At 41.6% G+C, this 25,322-nt stretch overlaps 2 protein-coding genes across 2 annotated transcripts in view; one reads left to right on the plus strand and one right to left on the minus strand.

Annotated features, from left to right (window-relative positions):
• The window catches only part of LOC137632935 (treslin-like), an 81,176-nt gene extending 58,914 nt beyond the window's left edge, over window positions 1-22,262 (minus strand). The window contains exon 1 of the mRNA XM_068365038.1: window positions 22,153-22,262. The gene's annotated coding sequence lies outside the window, so the exon portion shown is untranslated. The remainder of the gene's footprint in view (window positions 1-22,152) is intronic.
• LOC137632936 (methionine synthase reductase-like) lies at window positions 1,867-24,732 on the plus strand. Its single transcript, XM_068365039.1, has 3 exons — window positions 1,867-2,290; window positions 20,909-21,092; window positions 22,228-24,732. The coding sequence occupies exons 1-3, from the start codon at window positions 2,077-2,079 to the stop codon at window positions 24,035-24,037; spliced, it is 2,208 nt and encodes a 735-aa protein (XP_068221140.1). The 5' UTR covers window positions 1,867-2,076; the 3' UTR covers window positions 24,038-24,732.
• The last annotated feature ends 590 nt before the right edge of the window (window positions 24,733-25,322 follow it).

Consider the following 25,322-nt stretch of genomic DNA (forward strand, 5'->3'; position numbering starts at 1 on the left):
TAATAATCTCAAATTATGATAAATTGTTTAATATTTTGACATATTGATTGAACTTAGAATTCCAGAATATCAGTGGTATGTGTTAATTTGAAAGAGTTGATTAAATATCTTATATATGCATTACATAAAGTCATGTGAATTTAAATTTAAATTAAATATCATTACCTAAATTATAGAAATATTGAAAATATCATGACGTAAACATTCCCTAAAAAGCCTTGGAGTGTCATAAGAATGTAATACCGAACTTTAAAAGCGAAAATGGGAAGAAAGACTTTAACAAAAGAAAAAGGAACCTCACAAACTAAAGTATCTATTGAAATAAACTATTCTTAAGTATAACATTATAACAAAAAGAGTAAAAAATTGATAAAAATGAATGATGTTTAAATTTAGAATAGCGGAATATAACGATAATAGTTGATTGAAATCAGAAGGATACGACATGAAAAATGTTTGTGCTGAAATGAAGTAAGCATGCACTATCTTAAACACAGTAACCTAGTAGATGAAATTGCAGATGCTGAGTTTGCACAGTAAATGGTAAAGTTGTTTTCGAGATCACGGTGAAAATTTGTCTGTGAAGTACGTTAATTTCTAGGAAAAATAATAAGGTATAATATCTCACTTTAATAGAAATAAGTCACAATCAAATGTAATAACAAACAACATTAAACGAGGAGTAACAACATCATTTACATATTAATGTTTGTTTGTTTCCTGCTTCATTTTATTAGATAATCCTTGTATAAAAAATGTTTTAAGTGTTATTAGAAGTAGGCTGCAGCTATTATTACACTGAGGGGAGATATAAGGACATCATAATGGTACACTGAACGTACTGAAAAAGACAGCCATGGATATAGCTTACAAGAAATATATAGGAATTGTGGAAACAATTAACTAAGTGTTTTCAAGAGTTAAACCCAGGCATAATACAAAAAAAAAAAAAACACACAATTACTTAGAAAAATAGAAAATCCCAAACTAGACCGTGGTTTGTTGCTAAATGGAAAGAACACTACTCAATAAATAGGAAGCATAGAGAGAAATGTAGCTGACATTGAAAGAATGAATTAAAGAAGAACAAATGCATGACAGTACTTTTTGCATTGGTGATTTTTATTAAAGAACAAGAACTAATACATTAAAAAATAAACATTACAAGAACATTAAGTCATTCTATTACTATTTTATCAAAAATATAGGAACTAAAAGGAGAACCATTAAAATTTCAAGAACCATATGAAAAAAATTGATTTTTTTTATTACGCGAAGATAATAATGAAAAGAAGAAATTTTTTTTACATTAAATGTGGAGAGGTGGATTAAATAAGATAAAAATAAAGAATATATGGAAACTAAAATGCACTATATGAGCACAAGAGGGACTTTGGAATTTAGAAATGAATGTAATTAAGATATGATGTGTCTGTAGGAGGTTAGTTCGTTCGTTTTAGATTGTCTTGCCCTATGCAAGACACAGGCTCTTGCGTGTAGGTAATTAATGGCGATGAAATTCCAGCATATTACAACGCTTTACACAATGGCAGTTCTGGTACTGTGGGGTGAGCTATGGTGACCTATGATACCATATAATTTAAACATCTAAATATGCAATGAATGGAGCAATGTATTATAGACATCGTGAATTTTCATATACAAAGCATATAGTAGAATCAGAAAATATTTCGAAAGTGTTGTTAGAATGATAAAGATATTTCAGAGATGCCAAATCTTTGATATAAAATAACAGAAGTGCCGATATAAAGATATCAAATTCTTACGATTTGTGGCTTTATGTAATTTGGCGAAAGTGATGCCATTAATTCAGTAATTTATACAGTATTTTTAATATTATAAGATTATATTTTGTATTATGCAAACTAATATTAGAAATAATTAATCATGAGTGTATTTTAAATATTTTTAAGGGAAACGAAGGTTTTTTAAAAGTTGGATATATGAAAAATGTATATGAGAAGAAAGCTTATGGCAATTATACAACACTACAAAACGTGAAGTTTGTTTACAATTTGCCTTCTGCTTGACATGTAGCTCTACAGTTCTCTGGGAATGGACCGAGTGACTTTACATTGTAAAAAATGTTGCAAATATCCCAAATTTCTAATACTCTTTGCTTCGCAGACTGGAAATGCGAGGGCAATAGCTGAAAGCATAAGTGAACAATGTGAGGCCGTAGGTCTTAAGCATGATATTTCGTGTACTAGTGGAAACGAGTCGTTGCTGGACAATGTAGACTGTTTAGTGTTTGTTGGTTCTACAACAGGTGAGTTGAATTATTTGTGTTTGTTTATTATTATTATTATTATTATTATTATTCGAGCCTTTGTATATAAGCGGCCAGTTCCTCACGCGTTCATTAAAATGGTGATCAAAAACCTTAACGTTCCCCCCTAACCTAACCTACAAGCCGTGTCCTTGCCTACTTACCTAACTGGGGGCACTGCGACCCCCCTTACACTGCCGTATTCTAAGTTAGACATAGTAATACAGGTGGCCGCTATCGTACATACACCCCCATATTATTATTATTATTGTTGTTATTATTATAATTATTATATTTATTATTATTATTACCAGCCAAGCTAAAACCCTAGTTGGATAAGCAGGATGCGATAAGCCCAAGAGCTCCAACAGGGAAAAATAGCCCAATGTGGACAGGAAATGGGATATTAATTAAATTACAAGAGAAGTAATGAATAATTAAAATGGCAGGTTCACGGGACTTTGCCCTGGCTAGGTCTATGACCTGGCAAGGGGAGTCTGGGGGCTTGCTCCCCATTTAGGTCTGTGACCTGGGAACTACTAGTTTTCGATATTAAACTTAGCCGGTGATCATATAGCTGTCAGCTCTGCTGCCCGACAGAAAAACCTAAGGACAAAATACGCCAGCGATCGCTATACAGGTGGGGGTGTACATCAACAGCGCCATCTGTCGAGCAGGTACTCAAGTACTCCATGTCAACACAGAATCAATTTTCTCTCTGTCGTGCCACTGGCAAGACCTACTAAATACGCTGTTGCTAACTGGATTTGTTTTCACAACTATTTGGTGAAGTACACTATTCTAGTTCTGAGCTTTCGCTATGCAGGGGTTTTATCTTCATCTCAAAACTTGAACTCGTTTTGGATAGATTTAATTATGGTGACAAAGAGAGTATGGACTCTCTTTCACTTTTAAATGGCCGACCCTTCCCTTAGACGGAAGTGTGTTTAGGTTTTTAGTAATTTTGCTTAACACGTTATAGATCTATATATTTTATATCTCTCCGCCTTTATTAGGCCTCTTCGATTAACTTTCCATTTATTATAAACATATAAAAATAAATTTTTATGTTTTGTTTATATGCGACCTTTCCTGATAGTAGGCGGTCCTAACTTGGAACCGAAGTTAATCAACGTTGAGCCCGTTATATCGTATTTAGCCTTTAAAGAATTTAAAACTTTTTAAATCTAATGTTTTATGAAAGATTTTCTTTGTTAGTCTTCGTACTGTTTTCAAAGATGAACTAACGTTTAGTTTTTTTAGACTACGCAGTTGTTGACGTTCAGGACGTTCAACATGCGCTCTATCGTTACGATAGAGAGAGAGTGTATCACGGTTTCACTTTGCAGTAAGAGTAAATCGATTCTGACGTTTCGTTCATTCTTTCTTAGCTTAAATGGTTTAAATTCTAAATTAAAGGAACTTTTTATTTGGAAAACCTTTCAGTTTTTTCCTTTAGCCAAATAACATGTTTTTTTTTGACAATATATAATTGGGCTCTTCTCTCAGGTGCGAAATCAAGAGAGAAAGAGAGAGAGAGATAGAGACGGAGGGAGAGAGAGGAGAAAAAACGTTCCGTTCAAGCGGGTAACGTTGTTCTCGTTTTACTCTCCTCCCTAGTCGCTGTACGGGGAAGAAGGTAAAACGTTTCTAGGGTTTTATTCTTGTCCCCAGGCTATGTGCGGTGAGAGATTGTAAACGTAGTTTATTTGAACTAGTGTTTAGTCTCTTTCCCAGCCACTGAATTCTTTATCTTTATATATGTTTTCTGTTTTTGCTAGTATTAATGAGCTGCATTATACGACTGTTTTCGCAATTACTACCTTTTAATGAAGGGTAGAATTGCGTGTTTCAGGTAGAAATCAGTAAAAGTTTCGATTTCAGTGAAATAAGTGCAAAACAGAAAATCGAAGTGATAAAGTGATATGCGCAAAGTGTTACAGTGTTGCGTCCGAGGGTTCGTCTGTTCGTGCCTGTCGTTCACCTAGTCCGGGACCTCTTGCAAGCTCCCAAGCCCAGGGGAGAAGTAATGTCGAACGACTTATGGGTTCGTCAGGCCTTGATCAACGAACAGACGCTTCCCTCCGTGGTTTCGGGCGTATCTACCCAAGATCGCCCCACCCACACAAAGACGAGAGAGCCCATTTACTTCTCGTCTGCGGAAGAGGTTTCTCGTAAGAAACCATGGACCAAGGTCTCGCAGCTTATTAAGCGCAAGTCGGTCCCTTCCGCGCAAGTCCAACGGCCCAGTTGTAGCCACTGGGTCAGTTCGGATTCGCTGCAGTCTTCCGACGACTGCTCACCTCCTAAGAGAGGCAAAGTGGTACCGCAACAGGCAGTAACTCCGTCTGTTGCCGCACCCGCTGTTTTAGACCCTCAGTCACAACGGACAGTAACTCCGTCTGTTGCCGCACCCGCTTTTGTAGACCCTAAGTGGTCTTTGCTGCAGTCTATGCAGACTCAGTTAGCTGTTGTTATGCAGGAGTTTCGTGCGGAGAGGGTTGACGCTGCACACGTTAGCCTACAACCTGCCACGGTTGTGCGCCCAGCAGACGCTGAGGCTGCCTGCTCCCACACTCCAGCTGTGAGAGCTCCTCCACCCATGCGCAGTCGACCCTGCCAGACGCATGCTGACGTTCACAGACGCACGGAACCCTCCGTTGCCGTTCGTGAGCTACCACAACAACAGGAGGGTGGAGTTAAGCTGCCGTGTTTTGACGCGGTGCGTCAACCTCCGCATTCTAGAGTTGGTTTGACTGCTCAGTATAGACAGTCAAAGCAGTCTCGAGTGAACACTGTATGTCCTCACGCACCTGTTGTGGTTGACAGTTCAGTTGTTGACAGTTCACAGACTGCCAAGCAGTTACATGACGTTGCCTTCTGGTCTGCTACTAATGCACCAGTGCTGTATGTCCTCACGCACCTGTTGTGGTTGACAGTTCAGTTTTTGACAGTTCACAGACTGTCAAGCAGTTACATAACGTTGCCTTCTGGTCTGCTGCTAATGCACCAGTGAGACCCTCACTGAGATAACCTAGCTTTTCTCGGACAAGGTTCCTGTAGATGAGAAAGTGCTGTTCTCCCTCCTACTGATATTCCTTTGAGGACTCTGTCATTTGGAGAGGAGCCTTAAGCTGCTTAGCCTCCTATGGACTTTAATTAAATCATGATGATTTTTTAAGGATCTTCGTCCGGATCTTGTAACTGCTGCTCCTCGTTCGCCTAACGTCAGAACTTACACTAGGCCTAGCTACTTCGAAGCCGTTGTTGTTAAGCTAGTGCTCTCTCGCTCTCCTAGAGAGCGTTACTTTGGCTAGGCGACTGGTTTTTGCACCAGGAGGAGTTTTAGGGATACTGCCTTTGATTTCCCTTCTTTTAAACTGGCTTATAGAGCGAGAGTCTGATAGGACACGAGAGAAGTTCTCGGCTTGGAAGTTCATGCCTCTGCCCAAATAGACTTCTCAATTCTGGTAGACTCGCCCTGGCGCCTAGCCAGGAGACGCTCCAAGTTGTTTACAGGTCAACTTCTCAACTTTTGTCGAGCCTTTGAAGTTTTGCTGTACTATTATGTCACACATAACAAGGCTTCCAGGGATGGTAAATGGTTCCGCCTCAGTCGCTAACCCCGTCTGTTGCCACACCTGCTCCCATAGACCCTTAATGGGCTTTGCTGCAAGACATGCAGTCCAAGCTTGTGTCCTTGATAGAGGACTTAAATGCGGAGAAGAACCTTCTGGCCAACAACCTTCCAACCGGTTGGTTGTGCGCCCTGTTGCGCTGAGGTATCCTACTCGCGTCTGCCAGTTGAGGTGGTTCCTCCACCGATGCGACCCAGTGTGGGTTGCCAGTCGCATGTTGACGTTAAGCGACGCTCGGAGGTGGTTGTTGACGTTCAGTGTGTCACTAGGAAGACGTTCAACAACCAGCAGAGGTGACTTGTTGTGACGCAGTGCGTCAACCTCAGCAACCCGGTAGGGTGTTGACTGCACAACCCAGCAGTCTAGACAGTTTCGGGTTGACGCTGTACTTCCTCGCGCTCCCATGGTTGTTGACAGTTCACAGACTGTGCAGCAGTGCCATGATATTGCGTCCGGCTCCGTCACGCCTCCACCAGTGCGACCGGATTCAGCGAGTCAGACGTTGCCCACTCCGTTGCCGTTTCCTCATCAGTTTCGGATGAGGAACCCTCTGATGAGGACGTTGCTGAACAAGACGATCAGCCCCCAGCCCTGCTATCCATCCAGAAGATGCTGAAGAAGGAACGCTGCCCAGTCAGGCTGTGGATGAGTCTGGTAGGGACACTGTCATCCGTGGATCAATTTGTGTCACTAGGAAGAATACACCTCCGTCCTCTTCTATACCATCTAGCTTTTCACTGGAAAAAGGACAAGACGCTAGAAGCGGTCTCGATCCCGGTTTCCGGAAAGTTAAAGTCTTGTCTGACTTGGTGAAAGGACTATATTAACCTTAGAGAGGGTCTTCCCCTGACTGTTCAGACTACCAACCACGTTCTCTTCTCGGACGCATCGGACGTAGGCTGGGGTGCGACATTAGACGGTAGGGAATGCTCGGGATTATGGAACTCGGGTCAAAGGACAATGCATTTCAACTGCAAGGAGCTACTGGCAGTACGTCTGACCTGGAAAAGCTTCAGGTCTCTCCTTCAAGGCAAAGTGGTGGAGGTGAACTCGGACAACACCACGGCTTTGGCGTACATCTCCAAGCAAGGAGGGACCTACTCTCTGACATTGTACGAGATCGCAAGGGACCTCCTCACCTGGTCAAAAGGTCTAGACATTTCAATAGTAATGAGGTTCATCCAAGGCAACTTGAATGTCATGGCAGATTGTCTCAGTCGGAAGGGACAAATAATTCCAACAGAATAGACCCTCCACAAGGATGTATGCAAGAGACTTTGGGCCACCTGGGGCCAGCCAACCATAGATCTCTTCGCAACCTCGATGACCAAGAGGCTCCCAATATTTTGCTCACCGATCCCGGACCCAGCAGCAGTTCATTTAGATGCCTTTCTACTAGATTGGTCACATCTAGATCTATATGCATTCCCTCCGTTCAAGATTGTCAACAAGGTACTGCAGAAGTTCGCCTCTCACGAAGGGACAAGGTTGACGCTAGTTGCTTCCCTCTGGCCCGCGAGAGAATGGCTCACCGAGGTACTTCGATGGCTAGTAGACGTTCCCAGAACTCTTCCCCTAGGGGTGGACCTTCTGCGTCAGCCACGCGTAAAGAAGGTACACCAAGGCCTCCACGCTCTTCGTCTGACTGCCTTCAGACTATCGAAAGACTCTCGAGAGCTAGAGACTTTTCGAAGGAGGCAGCCAGAGCGATTGCTAGAACAAGGAGAACATCCACCCTTAGAGTCTACCAATCGAAGTGGGAAATCTTCCGAAACTGGTGCAAGTCAGTATCCGTATCCTCGACCAGTACCTCTGTAACTCAAATAGCTGACTTTCTCTTATATCTGAGGAAAGAACGATCTCTTTCAGCTCCCACTATCAAGGGTTACAGAAGCATGTTGGCATCAGTCTTCCGTCACAGAGGCTTAGATCTTTCCAACAATAAAGATCTACAGGACCTCCTTAAGTCTTTTGAGACCACGAAGGAGCGTCGTTTGGTTACACCTGGTTGGAATTTAGACGTGGTACTAAGATTCCTTATGTCAGACAGGTTCGAACCGCAACAATCAGCCTCCCTGAAAGATCTCACCTTAAAGACTCTTTTCCTGATATGCTTAGCCACAGCTAAAAGAGTCAGTGAGATTCATGCCTTCAGCAAGAACATCGGATTCTCATCCGAAACGGCTACATGTTCTACAACTTGGTTTTCTAGCCAAACACGAGCTGCCTTCTCGGCCTTGACCAATATCGTTCGATATTCCAAACTTATCGCATGGTTGGAAATGAACTAGAAAGAGTCTTATGTCCTGTAAGAGCTCTTGAGTTCTATTTAAAAACCTTTACGAGGCCCGTCTGAAGCTTTATGATGTTCAGTTAAGAATCCATCTTTGCCTATGTCAAAGAATGCTTTATCCTATTTTATCAGACTGTTATTACGAGAAGCTCATTCCCATCTGAATGAGGAAGACCAAGCTTTGCTGAAGGTAAGGACACACGAAGTTAGAGCTGTCGCAACTTCCGTGGCCTTTAAACAAAATAGATCTCTGCAAAGTATAATCGACGCAACCTATTGGAAAAGCAAATCAGTGTTCGCGTCTTTTTTATCTTAAGAATGTCCAGTCTCTTTACGAGAACTGCTACACTCTGGGACCATTCGTAGCAACGAGTGCAGTAGTGGGTGAGGGCTCAACCACTACAATTCCCTAATTCCATAACCTTTTTAATCTTTCTCTTGAAATGTTTTATTATTGTTTTTGGGTTGTCCGGAAGGCTAAGAAGCCTTTCGCATCCTACTTGATTTGGCGGGTGGTCAAAGTCATTTCTTGAGAAGCGCCTAGATTAGAGGTTTTGATGAGGTCCTTTAGTATGGGTTGCAACCCTTCATACTTCAGCTCCTAGGAGTCGCTCAGCATCCTATGAGGATCGCGAGGCTCAGTAAGGAAGACGTACTTAAAAAGGCAGAGTAATTGTTCAAGTCGACTTCCTTACCAGGTACTTATTGATTTTATGTTTGTTATTTTGAATAACTGCTAAAATGAAATACAAAATACTTAGCTCTTGATGTAACACATAATGCTGGTCTCTACCCACCCCCCTGGGTGTGAATCAGCTATATGATCACCGGCTAAGTTTAATATTGAAAAATGTTATTTGCATTAGTAAAATAAATTTTTGAATATACTTACCCGGTGATCATAAATTAAAGGTCCCTCCCTTCCTCCCCAATAGAGACCCAGTGGGCAGAGGAGAAAATTGGTTCTGTGTTGACATGGAGTACTTGAGTACCTGCTCGACAGATGGCGCTGTTGATGTACACCCCCACCTGTATAGCGATCGCTGGCGTATTTTGTCCTTAGGTTTTTCTGTCGGGCAGCAGAGCTGACAGCTATATGATCACCGGGTAAGTATATTCAAAAATTTATTTTACTAATGAAAATAACATTTTAGGTTAGGTAGGTGTGTTAGGTTCTGTGACCTTTTACAAATTCAGAAAGTGTTAAATAATCATGTTTTCACCTGTTTTAGCCCTTCCCCCCAATTCCCAGTTTCCCCCTTGTGTACGTGGGAAAGTGGGGGGGATACCAGTGTATTTGCAGTGGAACTAACGGTCAAATTTGTTGAAAGCACAATAGTTACTGTAGGGCAAGTTTATTTTTCTATTGAAAATGTAGTTCTTTGTTGTATAATTTTACTAACCTGCCTTCCCAGGTCACAGACCTAGCTGCGGCTAACCCCAACCCCCTTGGTAGAATTATAGATACATACGGGACAACATTTTGAACAAAGAATATAGTTTTTCCTGCAGTAGATAATGTGATTTCACTGAATTTGACCTTTATGTAGTTTTCCATGGATTTATTATGCATCCCAGAAAGTAATGTATAGAGAAGAAAAGGTTTGTTTTATCATTATCATTTCACCAGTATATTTTCCCCATCCAAAACCTCAGGTTCCCACTGGGTGTTCTCCATTATTATATATTTATATATATATATATATATATATATATATATATATATATATATATATATATATATATATATATATATATATATATTTATATTTACTTCATTAAGTTTGTATTTACAGTGAAAATAAGTGGCATTTTTTATGTAAACAGTCATTTTTTCTACAGAAAATACCTGGGTTTATTTTAGTAGAAGAGCTTTTCCCATCTGTAACCCTCCCAGGTCACAAACTCTAAAAGTAAATCAGAAATTATTCCTTACCTTATGATTAACACCTACGTCTCTCTCTCTCTCTCTCTCTCTCTCTCTCTCTCTCTCTCTCTCTCTCTCTCTCTCTCTCTCTCTCTCTCTCTCTCTCTCTCTCTTTTTTGCAATATTCATAATCAAGTTACGATAAAAAATGTGTTGGTTTTTCCTACAAGATAATTCAGAATCACATTTGGGGACACTTTAAATTTTGAGGAATAACACAATGAGATTTTAAAAAGGTGTTCACTTCATGTGGTGTACCATAAAAGTTACCATGAAACTTTGCTATAGCATCCATATAACTATAATGGCAGCCATTATACTTTGTTACGCTAGGCTCCACAAGGCACAAACAACAAGTAACGGAAGAACAAAGGGACTGAGGAGTCCTCTTGAGAAAATGATACGTCACAATGAAGCATACAAACATGACAAAAACATCAGCATACAGTATGGTAGGAGAGGGTAGAAGGAGGAGCTACGTACAAACGAACGAACCGGAGTAATTCCATTGGTAGAAAGAAAGTGGGAGGAGGGCTCTGGTGCAGGAAGTATAAAGTTGTTAATATGCAACAAGGTATATATTGTACAAACATATGAACAGGAGAGGATATGTGGGGTTTGTAAAGCGTAAACTAAAGAGTTAAATAAATATTTTTGGGGAATATTTTGTGGATTTATTCTGCGTCCCAGAGAATAATGTATAGAGAAGAAAAAATTAGTTTTACCATTATTTATCGATTTGCCAGTAAGTTTTCCCCACTCAAAACACCCGGTTCTCACTTAGTGGCTCCCCATTATCATAGGATATTTTTCAATATTAAACTTACCCGATAATCATGTAGCTGTCAACTCCGTTGCCCGACAGAATTCTATGGAGGGATACGCCAGCTATCACAATACTAGAAGTGGGTGTACTTACCAGCGCCACCTGTGGCCAGGTACTCAAGTACTTCTTGTTGACACCTCCTCAATTATTCCTCTGTCGTGCTTCCGGCAAGACGTTCTGGGATACGCTTATGGTCTTCGAGTTTATTCACGGATATTTGGTGAAGTATTCTCTCAGATTAACGGCTGTCGCTTTACTGGAAACCTTCTTATATTAGCTAGATAGCTTTTATATAGTTCTGATATAACGGTTAACGATTTTTGTTTGTTTTTGGAACCCCCTTTGGCTAACTCTTTGGATTACAAGATGTCTGACATTTCGCAAGCCCCCTCCCATAGACGATGTAGGTCTTGCAATAGGCGTATTCCGAAGGCCTCGGTAGATCCTCACACCGCTTGTTCTGACTGTAGGGACAGGCCCTGTCAGTTAGAAAATCGATGTGAGGAATGCGCCGGACTTTCGGAATTGGAATGTGTCCGTCTTTTAAAATATTCAACTAAGTTAGAGAGAGGTAGAGTTAGGAGGAGTTCTTCTCACTCTTCACTGTTTTCCTCACCTCATGATCCCCTACCTTTTCCTACCCCTGTAGTGGCTACCCCCGAACCTACTGTGTGCCCTCCGCCTGATATGTCAGTTGTTTTGCGTGCTATTCAGGCTTTAGGCGATAAAGTAGAGTCAGTGGTAAGTGACCATAAGTCTCTGATGGCCGAAGTTAAAGAACTGAAGGTCAAGAGTGCAGTGGGTGGAGTTAGTGCCAGTGCTGTGACGAGTGCTAGTGTCGGTGCAGTGCCAAGTGCTAGTGTTAGTGCCAGTGTGGTGCGTGAGGATTTTTCTGTGCGAGCCTGTCGTCCTCCCAGTCCGGGACCTCTTGCAAGCTCCCATGCCCAGGGGAGAAGCAATGTCGAAGGGCATAAGGGTTCGGCAGGCCTTGTTAGGCGCACAGAACTATCCTCGGTGGTTGCGGGCGTGTCTTCCAAAGACCGTCACTCCCACCTGCAGACGATTGAGCCCGTCTTATTCTCGTCCGCTGATCAACTGTCGGGGAAGAAACGTTGGTCTCAGGTCTCGAGACCGCTTAAACGTAGAGTCCAGTCCGCGAGTGCTCAGCCAGGTTGCAGTCATTGGCTCAGCTCTGACTCGCCTCAGTCATCTGTCGACTGTACTCCGCCCAAGAGGAGTAAGGTTCTGCCACAACAGAGCTCGACTGTTAAGGCTTTACCTCAGTCTACTATCGTTTCTGCCGATCCCAAGTGGACTCTGCTTCAGTCCATGCAAGCACAGCTTTCGGACTTGATGCGTGAGTGTCGGGCTGAGAGTGTTGCACCTCCGCCTCCGCCTACACTCCCTCCGCCTGTTCTCGCTCCGCCTGCGCTCGCCCCGCCTGCGCTCGCTCCGCCTGGTCGCAGCACCATCTGCCAGGCGTACGATGTTGAGCCACTTTCTGAGTTCGCTGTTCCCAGTGGTGTTCAGCCTCAGCCTTCTTTAAGGCAACCTTTACTTTGGGATCAGGAGGATTATTCCACTCTTCCTCCGCCTCTCCTTGCTGCTCCACCAGTGGTGCAACTCTCGGTTGAGGTACAACAACCTCTCCCGTCCATGAGTCAGTCTGCTCAGCCATCGCTGCAGCGAGCTCAACCCTCCTCTAGGCAAGCTCCTCTACACCCTGGACTTGCGCCTCAGGAGCCTCAGCTTGCGAGAACTTTACCTTGTTCTGCGCAGCCTCAACCTCATCATGCTCCGCTTATATCACAGGAACAGGAACGGGCTACTCCGCCTCCGTCCTCCGCTCAGCAAGCGCAACCCTTGGGTTCAACCTCTCTTGCTAGGAGTCAACCTCCTTCACCCATGCGCCTTCCTTCTGCTTCGTCTGTTGTTCAGCCTTTGCAGTCTGAGCCTCAGGTTTTCCCTCAACAGTTACTGGAAGAGGAAACCTCTGTTGTTGTTCCTACCCGTTCTGACTCTGCGGTTCAGCATTCTTGTCCGATCTCTTCGCTACACTCTGGTGATGAGGTGTCGGATGATGAGGAGGCACACCTTGATCCCTCATCAGACGTGGACGAATCCAAGCTTTCTCCACAGTCTATTGATTTTCGTAAGGTCTTGGCTCTACTCAGGGAGATTTACCCAGACCACTTTGTCTCTGCTATTCCCCGCTCTCCGCCATCTGAGTTTTCGCTGGGCGTACAACAAGCTAAGTCCTCCTATACTAAGCTTGTCCTAGCTAGATCCTCTAAGAGGGCTTTAAGGATCTTAGGGGAGTGGCTGCAGTCTAAACAACACCTTGGCAAGACTTCCTTCATGTTCCCTCCAACGAAGCTCACTTCGAAAGCGAGCGTTTGGTATGCCACAGGGGAAGCACCAGGCTTGGGAGTACCTGCCTCTGCCCAGGCTGACTTCTCAAGTCTGGTGGACTCGCCTCGGAGAACTGCTATGAGACGCTCGAAGGTTTGTTGGACCTTCTCAGACCTGGATCACTTACTGAAAGGGATGTTCAGAGCATTTGAAATGTTCAACTTTCTCGACTGGTGCCTGGGGGCCCTCAGCAAGAAAACTTCTCCTGCGGACAAAGATTCTGCCATGCTATTAATGTCCTGTATGGATAAGGCCATCAGAGATGGATCGGGTGAGCTAGCGTCGTTGTTTGTATCAGGGGTGTTGAAGAAAAGGGAACAACTGTGTACCTTCCTTTCCGCCAGCATTACACCTTGCCAACGGTCACAACTCCTTTTTGCTCCGCTCTCGAAGTTCCTCTTTCCCGAAGAGCTAGTTAAGGACTTGTCTGCTGCCCTGATACAAAAGGATACGCACGATCTTGTAGCCTCATCAGCTCGTAAGTCTAAAGTTGCCACCTCAGTCCCCAAGACTTATCGCTCCCCAGTTGCTGATACACCTGCTACGAGGTTCATACCGCCCTTTCGTGGTAGAGCCCCCAGCCGAGGAAGCTCCCGTCCAGACTCTCACAGGAGCAAGTCTAGGAAAGGATCCAGGACATCTAAAGGAAAAAACTGACTCTCCGTTTCTCCAGACAACAGTAGGAGCCAGACTCAAGATCTTCTGGCGAGCCTGGGAGAAGAGAGGTGCAGACGCACAGTCTGTCAGTTGGCTGAGGAACGGTTACAGGATTCCATTCTGCCTCAAACCACCTCTGACCACATCGCCCATCAACCTCTCTCCCAACTACAAAGAAGAGGACAAGAGGCTAGCATTGCAACAGGAGGTGTCGCTTTTTGTGCAGAAGAAGGCAGTGGTTATAGTCCGGGACCATCAATCCCCGGGCTTCTACAACCGTCTCTTTCTTGTGGCCAAGAAGACAGGAGGTTGGAGACCGGTGCTGGACGTCAGCTCTCTCAACGAGTATGTCACCAAGCAGACGTTCACGATGGAGACGACCAAGTCGGTCTTAGCAGCGGTCAGACAGGAGGACTGGATGGTCTCGTTGGACTTGAAAGATGCATACTTTCACGTTCCCATTCATCCAGACTCCCAACCTTTCCTGAGATTCGTTTTCGGAAAGGTTGTCTATCAGTTCCAAGCCCTGTGTTTTGGCCTAAGCACAGCTCCTATGGTCTTTACTCTTCTGATGAGGAATGTAGCAAAATTCCTACACTTGTCGAACATCAGAGCCTCCCTCTACCTAGACGACTGGCTGTTGAGAGCCTCCACGAGTCGTCGTTGTCTGGAGAACCTCAGTTGGACTTTAGACTTAATCAGAGACCTAGGTCTATTAGTCAATATAGAGAAATCTCAACTCATTCCCTCCCAATCCATTGTGTACCTGGGAATGGAGATTCGGAGTCAGGATTTTCGGGCTTTTCCATCGGCCCCCAGGATAAGCCAAGCCCTAGAGTGCATCTTGAGCATGCTGAAGAGGAGCAATTGCTCAGTGAGACAGTGGATGAGTCTCACAGGGACCCTTTCATCACTGGCCCTGTTTGTCGAGCTAGGAAGACTCCACCTCCGCCCTCTTCAATTCCATCTTGCAGCTCATTGGGACAAGGGCTCGACTCTAGAAGCAGTCTCTATCCCTATCAACCAAGAGATGAAGACCACTCTCCTGTGGTGGAAGCACAACCTCCTTCTCAAGGAGGGTCTATCTTTGGCCATTCAGACCCCCAATCTTCATCTCTTCTCAGATGCATCGGACTCGGGCTGGGGTGCAACCTTGGACGGACGGGAATGCTCGGGAGTGTGGAACAAGGAACAAGGATTACTCCACATCAACTGCAAGGAACTGCTAGCAGTTCATCTAGCCCTGTTGAACTTCAAGTCCCTCCTGCTAGGCAAAGTGGTGGAGGTGAACTCAGACAACACCACAGCCTTGGCTTACATCTCCAAGCAAGGAGGGACCCATTCGAGGAGCCTTTACGAGATCGCAAGGGACCTCCTCATTTGGTCAAAAGGTCTAAACCTCACTCTGGTCACGAGGTTCATCCAGGGCGATATGAATGTTTCAGCGGATCGCCTAAGCAGAAGGAATCAGGTCATTCCCACGGAATGGACCCTCCACAAGAGTGTGTGCAACAGACTTTGGACCTTGTGGTGTCAACCTACCATAGATCTGTTTGCCACCTCCATAACCAAGAGACTTCCGCTGTATTGTTCCCCTGTTCCAGACCCTGCAGCAGTTCATGTGGATGCTTTTCTACTGAACTGGTCCCATCTCGACCTGTACGCATTCCCTCCGTTCAAGATAATAAACAAAGTTCTGCAGAAATTCGTCTCGCACGAAGGGACACGGCTGACGCTGGTTGCTCCCCTTTGGCCTGCAAGAGAATGGTTCACAGAGGTACTTCAATGGCTAGTCGACTTCCCCAGGACTCTACCTCTAAGAGTGGACCTTCTACGTCAACCTCACGTAGACAGGTTGCACCCAAACCTCCACGCTCTTCGGCTGACTGCCTTCAGACTGTCGAAAGATTCGCTAGAGCTAGAGGCTTTTCGAAGGAGGCAGCCAGTGCGATTGCCAGAGCTAGAAGAGTTTCCACTCGTAGAGTCTACCAGTCTAAGTGGGAAGTCTTCCGAAGCTGGTGTAGAGCCAATTCAATATCCTCTACCAATACCTCTGTGATCCAAATAGCTGACTTCCTTCTACATCTTAGGAATGAGAGATCCCTTTCAGCACCTACGATTAAAGGATATAGGAGCATGTTGGCTTCAGTTCTCCGCCACAGAGGTTTGGACCTGTCTTCCAACAAGGACCTTCAAGACATTATCAAGTCTTTTGAAACGTCTAAAGAACGTCGTCTTTCCACTCCAGGCTGGAATCTAGACGTAGTCTTAAGGTTCCTTATGACATCTAGGTTCGAACCTCTCCAGTCAGCTTCCTTCAAGGACCTTACCCTCAAGACTCTTTTTCTCGTTTGCCTTGCAACAGCTAAGAGAGTCAGTGAGGTTCATGCCTTCAGCAAGAACATTGGTTTCACAACCGAATCTGCAACATGTTCTTTTCAGCTTGGATTCCTAGCAAAGAACGAGCTTCCTTCACGTCCTTGGCCTAGATCGTTCGAAATACCTAGCCTCTCCAACATGGTAGGTAACGAACTAGAGAGAGTTCTTTGCCCTGTCAGAGCTCTCAAATATTATCTTAAGAGGTCTAAACCTATTCGAGGACAGTCAGAAGCCTTATGGTGTGCCATCAAGAAACCCTCGAGACCCATGTCCAAGAATGGGCTTTCGTATTATATAAGGCTTCTGATCAGAGAAGCACATTCTCACTTAAAGGAGGAAGACCTTGCATTGCTGAAGGTAAGGACCCACGAAGTAAGAGCTGTAGCTACTTCGATGGCCTTTAATAAAAACCGTTCTCTGCAGAGCATAATGGATGCAACCTATTGGAGGAGCAAGTCAGTGTTTGCATCATTTTATCTGAAAGATGTCCAGTCTCTTTACGAGAACTGCTACACCCTGGGACCATTCGTAGCAGCGAGTGCAGTAGTAGGTGAGGGCTCAGCCACTACATTCCCTTAATCCCATAACCTTTTTTAACCTTTCTCTTGAATACTTTTATTGTTGTTTTTTATGGTTGTTACGGTAGGCTAAGAAGCCTTCCGCATCCTTGGATTTGGCGGGTGGTCTATTCATTCTTGAGAAGCGCCTGGGTTAAAGGTTTGGTAGAGGTCCTTTAGTAGGGGTTGCAACCCCGTGTACTTTGGCACCTTTGGGTTGATTCAGCCTCCAAGAGGAACGCTGCGCTCAGTAAGGAAGACGAACTTTAAATAAAGAGGCAGAGTAACGGTTCTATTCGACTTCCTTACCAGGTACTTATTATTTCATTGTTATTTGAGATAACTGTTATATGAAATATGGGATACTTAGCTATCCTTTAATCTTGTACACTGGTTTTCACCCACCTCCCTGGGTGTGAATCAGCTACATGATTATCGGGTAAGTTTAATATTGAAAAATGTTATTTTTATTAATAAAATAAATTTTTGAATATACTTACCCGATAATCATGATTTAATCGACCCTCCCTTCCTCCCCAGAGAGAACCAGTGGACCGAGGAATAATTGAGGAGGTGTCAACAAGAAGTACTTGAGTACCTGGCCACAGGTGGCGCTGGTAAGTACACCCACTTCTAGTATTGTGATAGCTGGCGTATCCCTCCATAGAATTCTGTCGGGCAACGGAGTTGACAGCTACATGATTATCGGGTAAGTACATACATATCACATACATATACCAAAGGCACTTCCCCCAATTTTGGGGGGTAGCCGACAACAACAAGAAACAAAACAAAAAGGGGACCTCTACTCTCTACGTTCCTCCAGCCTAACCAGGGACTCAGCCGAGTTCAGCTGGTACTGCTAGGGTGCCACAGCCCAACCTCCCACATTTCCACCACAGATGAAGCTTCATACTGCTGAGTCCCCTACTGCTGCTACCTCCGCGGTCATCTAAGGCACCGGAGGAAGCAGCAGGGCCTACCGGAACTGCGTCACAATCGCTCGCCATTCATTCCTATTTCTAGCACGCTCTCTTGCCTCTCTCACATCTATCCTCCTATCACCCAGAGCTTTCTTCACACCATCCATCCACCCAAACCTTGGCCTTCCTCTTGTACTTCTCCCATCAACTCTTGCATTCATCACCTTCTTTAGCAGACAGCTATTTTCCATTCTCTCAACATGGCCAAACCACCTCAACACATTCATATCCACTCTAGCCGCTAACTCATTTCTTACACCCGTTCTCACCCTCACCACTTCGTTCCTAACCCTATCTACTCGAGATACACCAGCCATACTCCTCAGACACTTCATCTCAAACACATTCAATTTCTGTCTCTCCATCACTTTCATTCCCCACAACTCCGATCCATACATCACAGTTGGTACAATCACTTTCTCATATAGAACTCTCTTTACATTCATGCCCAATCCTCTATTTTTTACTACTCCCTTAACTGCCCCCAACACTTTGCAACCTTCATTCACTCTCTGACGTACATCTGCTTCCACTCCACCATTTGCTGCAACAACAGACCCCAAGTACTTAAACTGATCCACCTCCTCAAGTAACTCTCCATTCAACATGACATTCAACCTTGCACCACCTTCCCTTCTCGTACATCTCATAACCTTACTCTTACCCACATTAACTCTCAACTTCCTTCTCTCACACACCCTTCCAAATTCTGTCACTAGTCGGTCAAGCTTCTCTTCTGTGTCTGCTACCAGTACAGTATCATCCGCAAACAACAACTGATTTACCTCCCATTCATGATCATTCTCGCCTACAAGTTTTAATCCTCGTCCAAGCACTCTAGCATTCACCTCTCTCACCACTCCATCAACATACAAGTTAAACAACCACGGCGACATCACACATCCCTGTCTCAGCCCCACTCTCACCGGAAACCAATCGCTCACCTCATTTCCTATTCTAACACATGCTTTACTACTCGGGTAAGTATATTCAAAAATTTATTTTATTAATAAAAATAACATATTAGAGTATATCTTGTCAACTATTTACTTGTGACAAAAATAAAGGTCATTTTTTAAGAAAACGGGAGTTTTCTATATATCACCGCATTCCTTTACAGTATTAGTAAAGCTTTTTACGTGTTTTTCTATAATAGTACCTGAAATATTTTAAGAACATTAACAACATTAAAACATTAACTACTGTTCTGTAATTGTCCAGTGGCTATTTTCTTTTGGTAAGGGTAGAAGAGACTCTATAGCTATGGTAAACAGCTCTTCCAGGAGAAGGACACTCCAAAATCAAAACATAGTTTTCTAGTCTTGGGTAGTGCCATAGCCTCTGTACCATAGTCATCCACTGTCTTGGGGTAGAGTTCTCTTGCTTCAGGGTACACTCGGGCAAACTTTTCTATTTTACTTCTCCTCTTCATGTTTGCCATTTAAATTTTTCATAGTTTATACGGTATATGAAAGGTTTAGTTTAATGTTTTTAATTCTCCTAAAATATTTTAATTGTTCATTACTTCTCTTGTAGTTTATTTATTTTCTTGTTTCTTGTATTCACTGGGCTATTTTTCCCTGTCGTATTCCTTGGGTTTATAGCATCCTGTTTTTCCAACTAGGGTTGTAGCTTAGCTAGTAGTAATAACAATAATTTGGAGTTCTTTTTCAAGTTCCAAGTCTGGAGTCTGTTTTTGGTAAGGTATCAGGAATTAGGTTGTTCCTCGATGAAATACGATCGCGGAGTTTGGATTTATGTTTCCAGAATTTCCTTTACAGTACAGGTACCCATATATCTCTTATTATCTTTGTTATTTCTGTACCCTAAATCCCGGATAATATGAATTTTACATAATTAAATGAATATCCTCCGTGAAAGGTAAGATATATTGGGTGCATTTTTCCCCTTTTCCATCGACAGTATTGTGCTATAAGCAACTATGATAAGCTATAAGCAACTGATGATAATGCTCAAATAATAATAATAATTTAAAAAAATATGTAAAATAAAACAGTGAGCCTAGAATGGGTGCGTTTTCTGTTTTTCATTACGCCCACTTTAAAGCAAGTCTCTCTCTCTCTCTCTCTCTCTCTCTCCTCTCTCTCTCTCTCTCTCTCTCTCTCTCTCTCTCTCTGTGAACCACAATCAACTACCAGATAAACCATAATCTCTCTCTCTCTCTCTCTCTCTCTCTCTCTCTCTCTCTCTCTCTCTCTCTCTCTCTCTCTCTCTCTCTCTGATCCACAATCAACCACCAGATAAACCATAATCTCACTAGATACAAACATTAGTCATTCTTTCAACCAAATAAATAGATCTATTGTAGTGTTATCTTGATAAATACATACCTCAGATAAACACAGAATCGTGAATACCACCTGACTCATGTCTCAGCAGAACACACTCTCTCTCTCTCTCTCTCTCTCTCTCTCTCTCTCTCTCTCTCTCTCTCTCTCTCTCTCTCTCTCTCTCTCTCTCTCTCTATATATATATATTATATATATATATATATATATATATATATATATATATATATATATATATATATATATATATATATATATATATATATATATATTTATATGAATAAGCACTTTAAATAAACCTGAAATCAGGAATACCACTTGACTCATGTCTCAACAGAACACACTCTCTCTCTCTCTCTCTCTCTCTCTCTCTCTCTCTCTCTCTCTCTCTCTCTCTCTCTCTCTCTCTCTCTCTCTCTCTCTCCACATTGCAATTCTTATTGTAAACAAATTGTTGTTGATTGCTTGGTGCCTCCCACCAAATACTCATCCCTTCGACATTTCTGATGGCACACATTTCTTTAAAAATCATCTACTTGGTCTAAATAATGACTAAATCTGAATAAAGAATGATTTATGTGATGTGAAGTACTGGCAGTGTTTAATAGTTCTTTTTATGTATTTATGTCTTTTTCAGGAGATGGTGATCCTCCCGATACTGCTCGAAAATTTTGGCGCTCGATAAACAAAAAGGATAGGTCCTGCAATGCCTTTGCTCACTTGTCTTACACAGTCTTAGGCCTCGGAGATACCAACTATACCAACTTTTGTAATTTTGGGAAATCTATTGATCGAAGATTTGAGAATCTTGGTGCAAAGAGGTGAGCTACAAGATTTAGTTATATATATACACAGTATACTCTACTGTTTTTAAAGGTTTTTTAGTATTATTTAACCACGTATCATGTTGGCTCATGAAGACTTCATCCAGACTGATTGGGAAATGTCATTTAGTATTTATGTATAAGAACTAAAATTAGCCTTAGTGTTGGCATAGTAACCCCTAAAAAAGTGCTCCAGTTTTCATCTCTTATTTAAGACAATCATTTTTTTGGACAATCTAGACATTTGACTTGTTCATATGGTTTAAACTCTTTCTAACCAAAATAATTCTTGATAGACAAGTGTGAATAAAGAATTCTAGTGTGATGCCGCAATGTGTAAATGTATTGTGTAATTGTTCAGACTTCCTTTTTATTCATGGTTTGTTCAAGACTATATTGATATGGGTAGTACAGTAATAGAATTAGATGATAGGAGAGTGATTTCCCTTCCATTTATGGGATACTCTACAAGTCTTGACCTAAACTGTGCCATTTTCAATATGAGTTCTAAATTCCAATAATGATAAGATTCAGAATCCTTCCCTTGTAAAGTGCTTAGGTAAAATCATGTAGTGTATAGCATCTTGCTTTTCCAACTAGGGTTGTAGCTTGGCTAGTAATAATAATAATAATAATAATATAGAAATATCAGACGTTGTGAAGTATCTTTATAGTATACATAATATGCCCCCATAAATTTACTTATTAATATCATATGGTGTAATTGCTGCTGAAAGAGGAGTATTACTAGCCTCCGTGTCTCTCCCCAAGGGAAATACTGTATGTTATACAGTAATTAGTTTTCAACTATTTACATTAAGTTTATTATTTCAAACTAACTTGTTCCTTTTCTTAGTGATTTGTTAGTATATGTACAAAAGACTGGCGTCACAAGGGTTCCCATCAAACACACGTCTACCGCATACGGCCTGCAGTATTCTTACCCCGACAGAACAAGAAAGGGCAATTTCGGCTTACTGAAGTAAACGGGAGCAAGATACGTAATTGTGTGATCCCAGCATTAGGGTTTAGGGAATAACATTCTTATTCTTCTTACCTTCAGGTATAAATTTCTCTGAAGTTACTTCATATGAACCTTAAAGAGATCAGATTTGTTATTATTTGTTTTCAGGTTTTATCCTTGTGGTTGGGCTGATGATGGTACTGGATTAGAAGAGGTTGTTGAGCCTTGGATTGAAGAACTGCTACCTGCCATAAAAGAGCACCTGAAATATAAGGGAAGTTGCACTGGGAGTCAGTGCTCAAATCAGTCAGGTTTGAATCAAGATCCTCTTAACAATCATACATGTGAGAGTGAATTGTCGGTGATTGATAAGGATTTCAACAAGAGGGTGAATGAAGCTTCTGGTGAAAAAACAGATTTCATTATGGAAAAGCCTGAGAATTACAAAGATGTTGCAGAATTAGATGCCTTTGAAATAGCTTCTAAGTTAGGTTTATGTGTTTTAAGAAAGGAGCAACTTCAGTGTTTATCAATAAAGTCATGTCATTTTTCTACTGATAATAAGTTATCAATACCTGTACTACCCCCAGCATATTTAGTTTTAAATTTTCGAGAAGATTTAACCGATGACAGTGCTGCAAATTTCAAAATTTCGCTTTTAAATGCCGCTTCCAGTGTTACTAAAATGAAACTTATTTCATTGAAACAGTTGACTACTAACGATGCTGTTAAAACTGCTTTTGAAGTTACTTTACAGTTTCAAGATACATGTAATACATTTGATTACTCCCCTGGAGATTCATTTGGAATTATTGTTAAGAACCCCAGAGCAGAGGTAGATTTACTTCTAAGGCTTTTAGGTATATCAGATGTAGCAGATAAAACTTATGAATTGACAATTGATTCAGCTACCAAAAAGAAAAATGCGTCTATACCTGCCTTCATCCCTGCTGTAAGTTCGCTTAGGTATGTTTTTGAAAACTGTGTGGATCTTAGGGCTGTTCCTAAGAAACCCCTGATGAGAACGTTGATTGAGTACACCTCTGATCCTAATGAAAAACAACGTTTAAAGGAACTAGTTAGCAAAGAGGGTGGTAGTGAATATAATAGATTTGTAAGAGAGTGCAATCTCACGTTAATAGACTTACTTTTGATTTTCCAGTCTTGTAAGCCTTCTGTTACCTCCCTTTTGGAACATTTACCTCAGCTTCAACCACGAGCATACTCGGCCATATCTTCTCCTCTTAGTGACTCGAGTAAAATATCATTTGCTTTTAATGTGATAGAAATGAAAGAAGGAGAAACAATAACTTTTCCTCGCAAAGGTATATGTACTGGGTGGCTATCTTCGTACGTTAACTCTATTGCAGAAAAGCAGAACCTCGTAGATGATGATCAGCTAAATGATGCTTTTAAAAACTTAACGTTATTGGATAGAAATGTTCTTATTGATGTGTACTTAAGAAGTAACCAAAGTTTCCACTTACCAAAGGATAATTCCATTCCCATTGTGATGGTTGGTCCAGGGACGGGAGTGGCACCATTTGTTGGGTTTCTCAAGCACCGTCAAATGATGAGGATGTCTGGAAATGAAAATGCTTTTGGTGAATCATGGTTATTCTTTGGTTGTCGGCACAAAAACAAGGATTATTTGTACCGTGAAGAATTAGAACAGTTTCATCGAGATAAAGTTCTGAGTCACTTAAAAGTATGTTTTTCAAGGGATGAAGATTCTATTCAAGGTCTTAAGTATGTTCAGGATAACATAATTTTACATGGTCCTGACCTTGTATCTCTGATTGTAAATAAAGGAGCTATTATTTATGTATGTGGTGATGCCAAAAATATGGCAAAAAATGTGTTTGAGGCCTTTACTTCAATTTTGGAAGTAAATCATAATCTTTCAGCAGTAGAAGCTAGAAAATACATTGCACAAATGCAAATAGATAAGAGATATTTGCAAGATGTTTGGGCATGAGAAAAACAAAACTTGTACACTTTGCTATTCGTTATATTACTCTCATTTCAAGGTACGTTTGTGTTTTTTCAGCACCTCAAGAACATAGGTATTTTCTGATCCAGTCAGAAAACTTGATACAATATTGTTGGGAAAGTATTCTGTACAAAAGTTAAGGTCCAAGTTTCACACACAGTATTATCCTCCTGCTTGAGTTTCTAGACATATGAGTTCAGGAAGTCAAGGAGTGGACAGAACTAATTTAATGTGTGACACCACAGATGAGAAAGCTGACGTAAAAGTGTTTGCGGTGACGATTTTTAGTATCCGTATTTTTTAGTATTATCGTATTCATCATCTAGACAGAATTGCTTAAAAGTGTACTTAACTTTTTTTTCCGAGTAGCGATAATTAAAATGGACCATCATCGAGAAATATCTTTCCTGGGCCTCTTTCAAAAATTTTATTTTTTGTAGAGAATTACTAATGTCACCTATAGCTCCTGTACCTTTGATACTGGTGTAAGCTACTAATTTCACTGTCATTCGCTGAGGTGCCATTGTATAATATTTTCCAGTTGTAGAAGTTTTTCATTTCCACAGAAAACTTTCTGAATTATGCTATGAATGGTATTACTCATATGTTTAAGAAAGAATTTAATGCAATTTCAAAGTGCCATTGCTTCAACTTTTTTTTTTTAGCTTTTTTGATACTTTACTTATGTATATACTACAGTATATACTTTTATATTAATTTATGTATCAATTTATTTTATAGTGTATTTATCTACAATGTGTAAATCATTACCGTAATTTTTACTGTGTTCATTACTGTAATTTTTACTGTTTGACTAGTTTGTGCAATAAAACCAAATACAGAGAAGCCAATGAAACCATAGCCATAAAGGGGGACCTCTTGCTGAAAGTAGTTCCTAACTTGCTAAATATTTTCACATTTCCTGTGTATATGCTGTAAATGGAAAGATCTTTTATCATTGATCCATAGATTTTTTTTTTTTTTGTTATATTATGATATAGCCAGTTTATTCATAATCAAATATTTAAAGGTACAATATAATGTTTTTGTTGCTGGGAGTTGTGATTTTGTATACAGTAATAGTGTATATTCTCAATGTTTCCTATACTGTATAGTACTTAATGTACATTTGCAGAGTATTGTTATACAGAAACAAATACAGTACATTTTCCAAATGTTGATGGGCCAAGTATTTGGCTTTTTAGGCCAGATCTTACAAATTCCATCAGATTTTACAGCCTTAGTCACCATACAGTCACTTTACACTTTA

This window comes from Palaemon carinicauda, chromosome 42 (assembly GCF_036898095.1).
Source record: "Palaemon carinicauda isolate YSFRI2023 chromosome 42, ASM3689809v2, whole genome shotgun sequence".
In the NCBI taxonomy this organism is placed as follows: domain Eukaryota; kingdom Metazoa; phylum Arthropoda; class Malacostraca; order Decapoda; family Palaemonidae; genus Palaemon; species Palaemon carinicauda.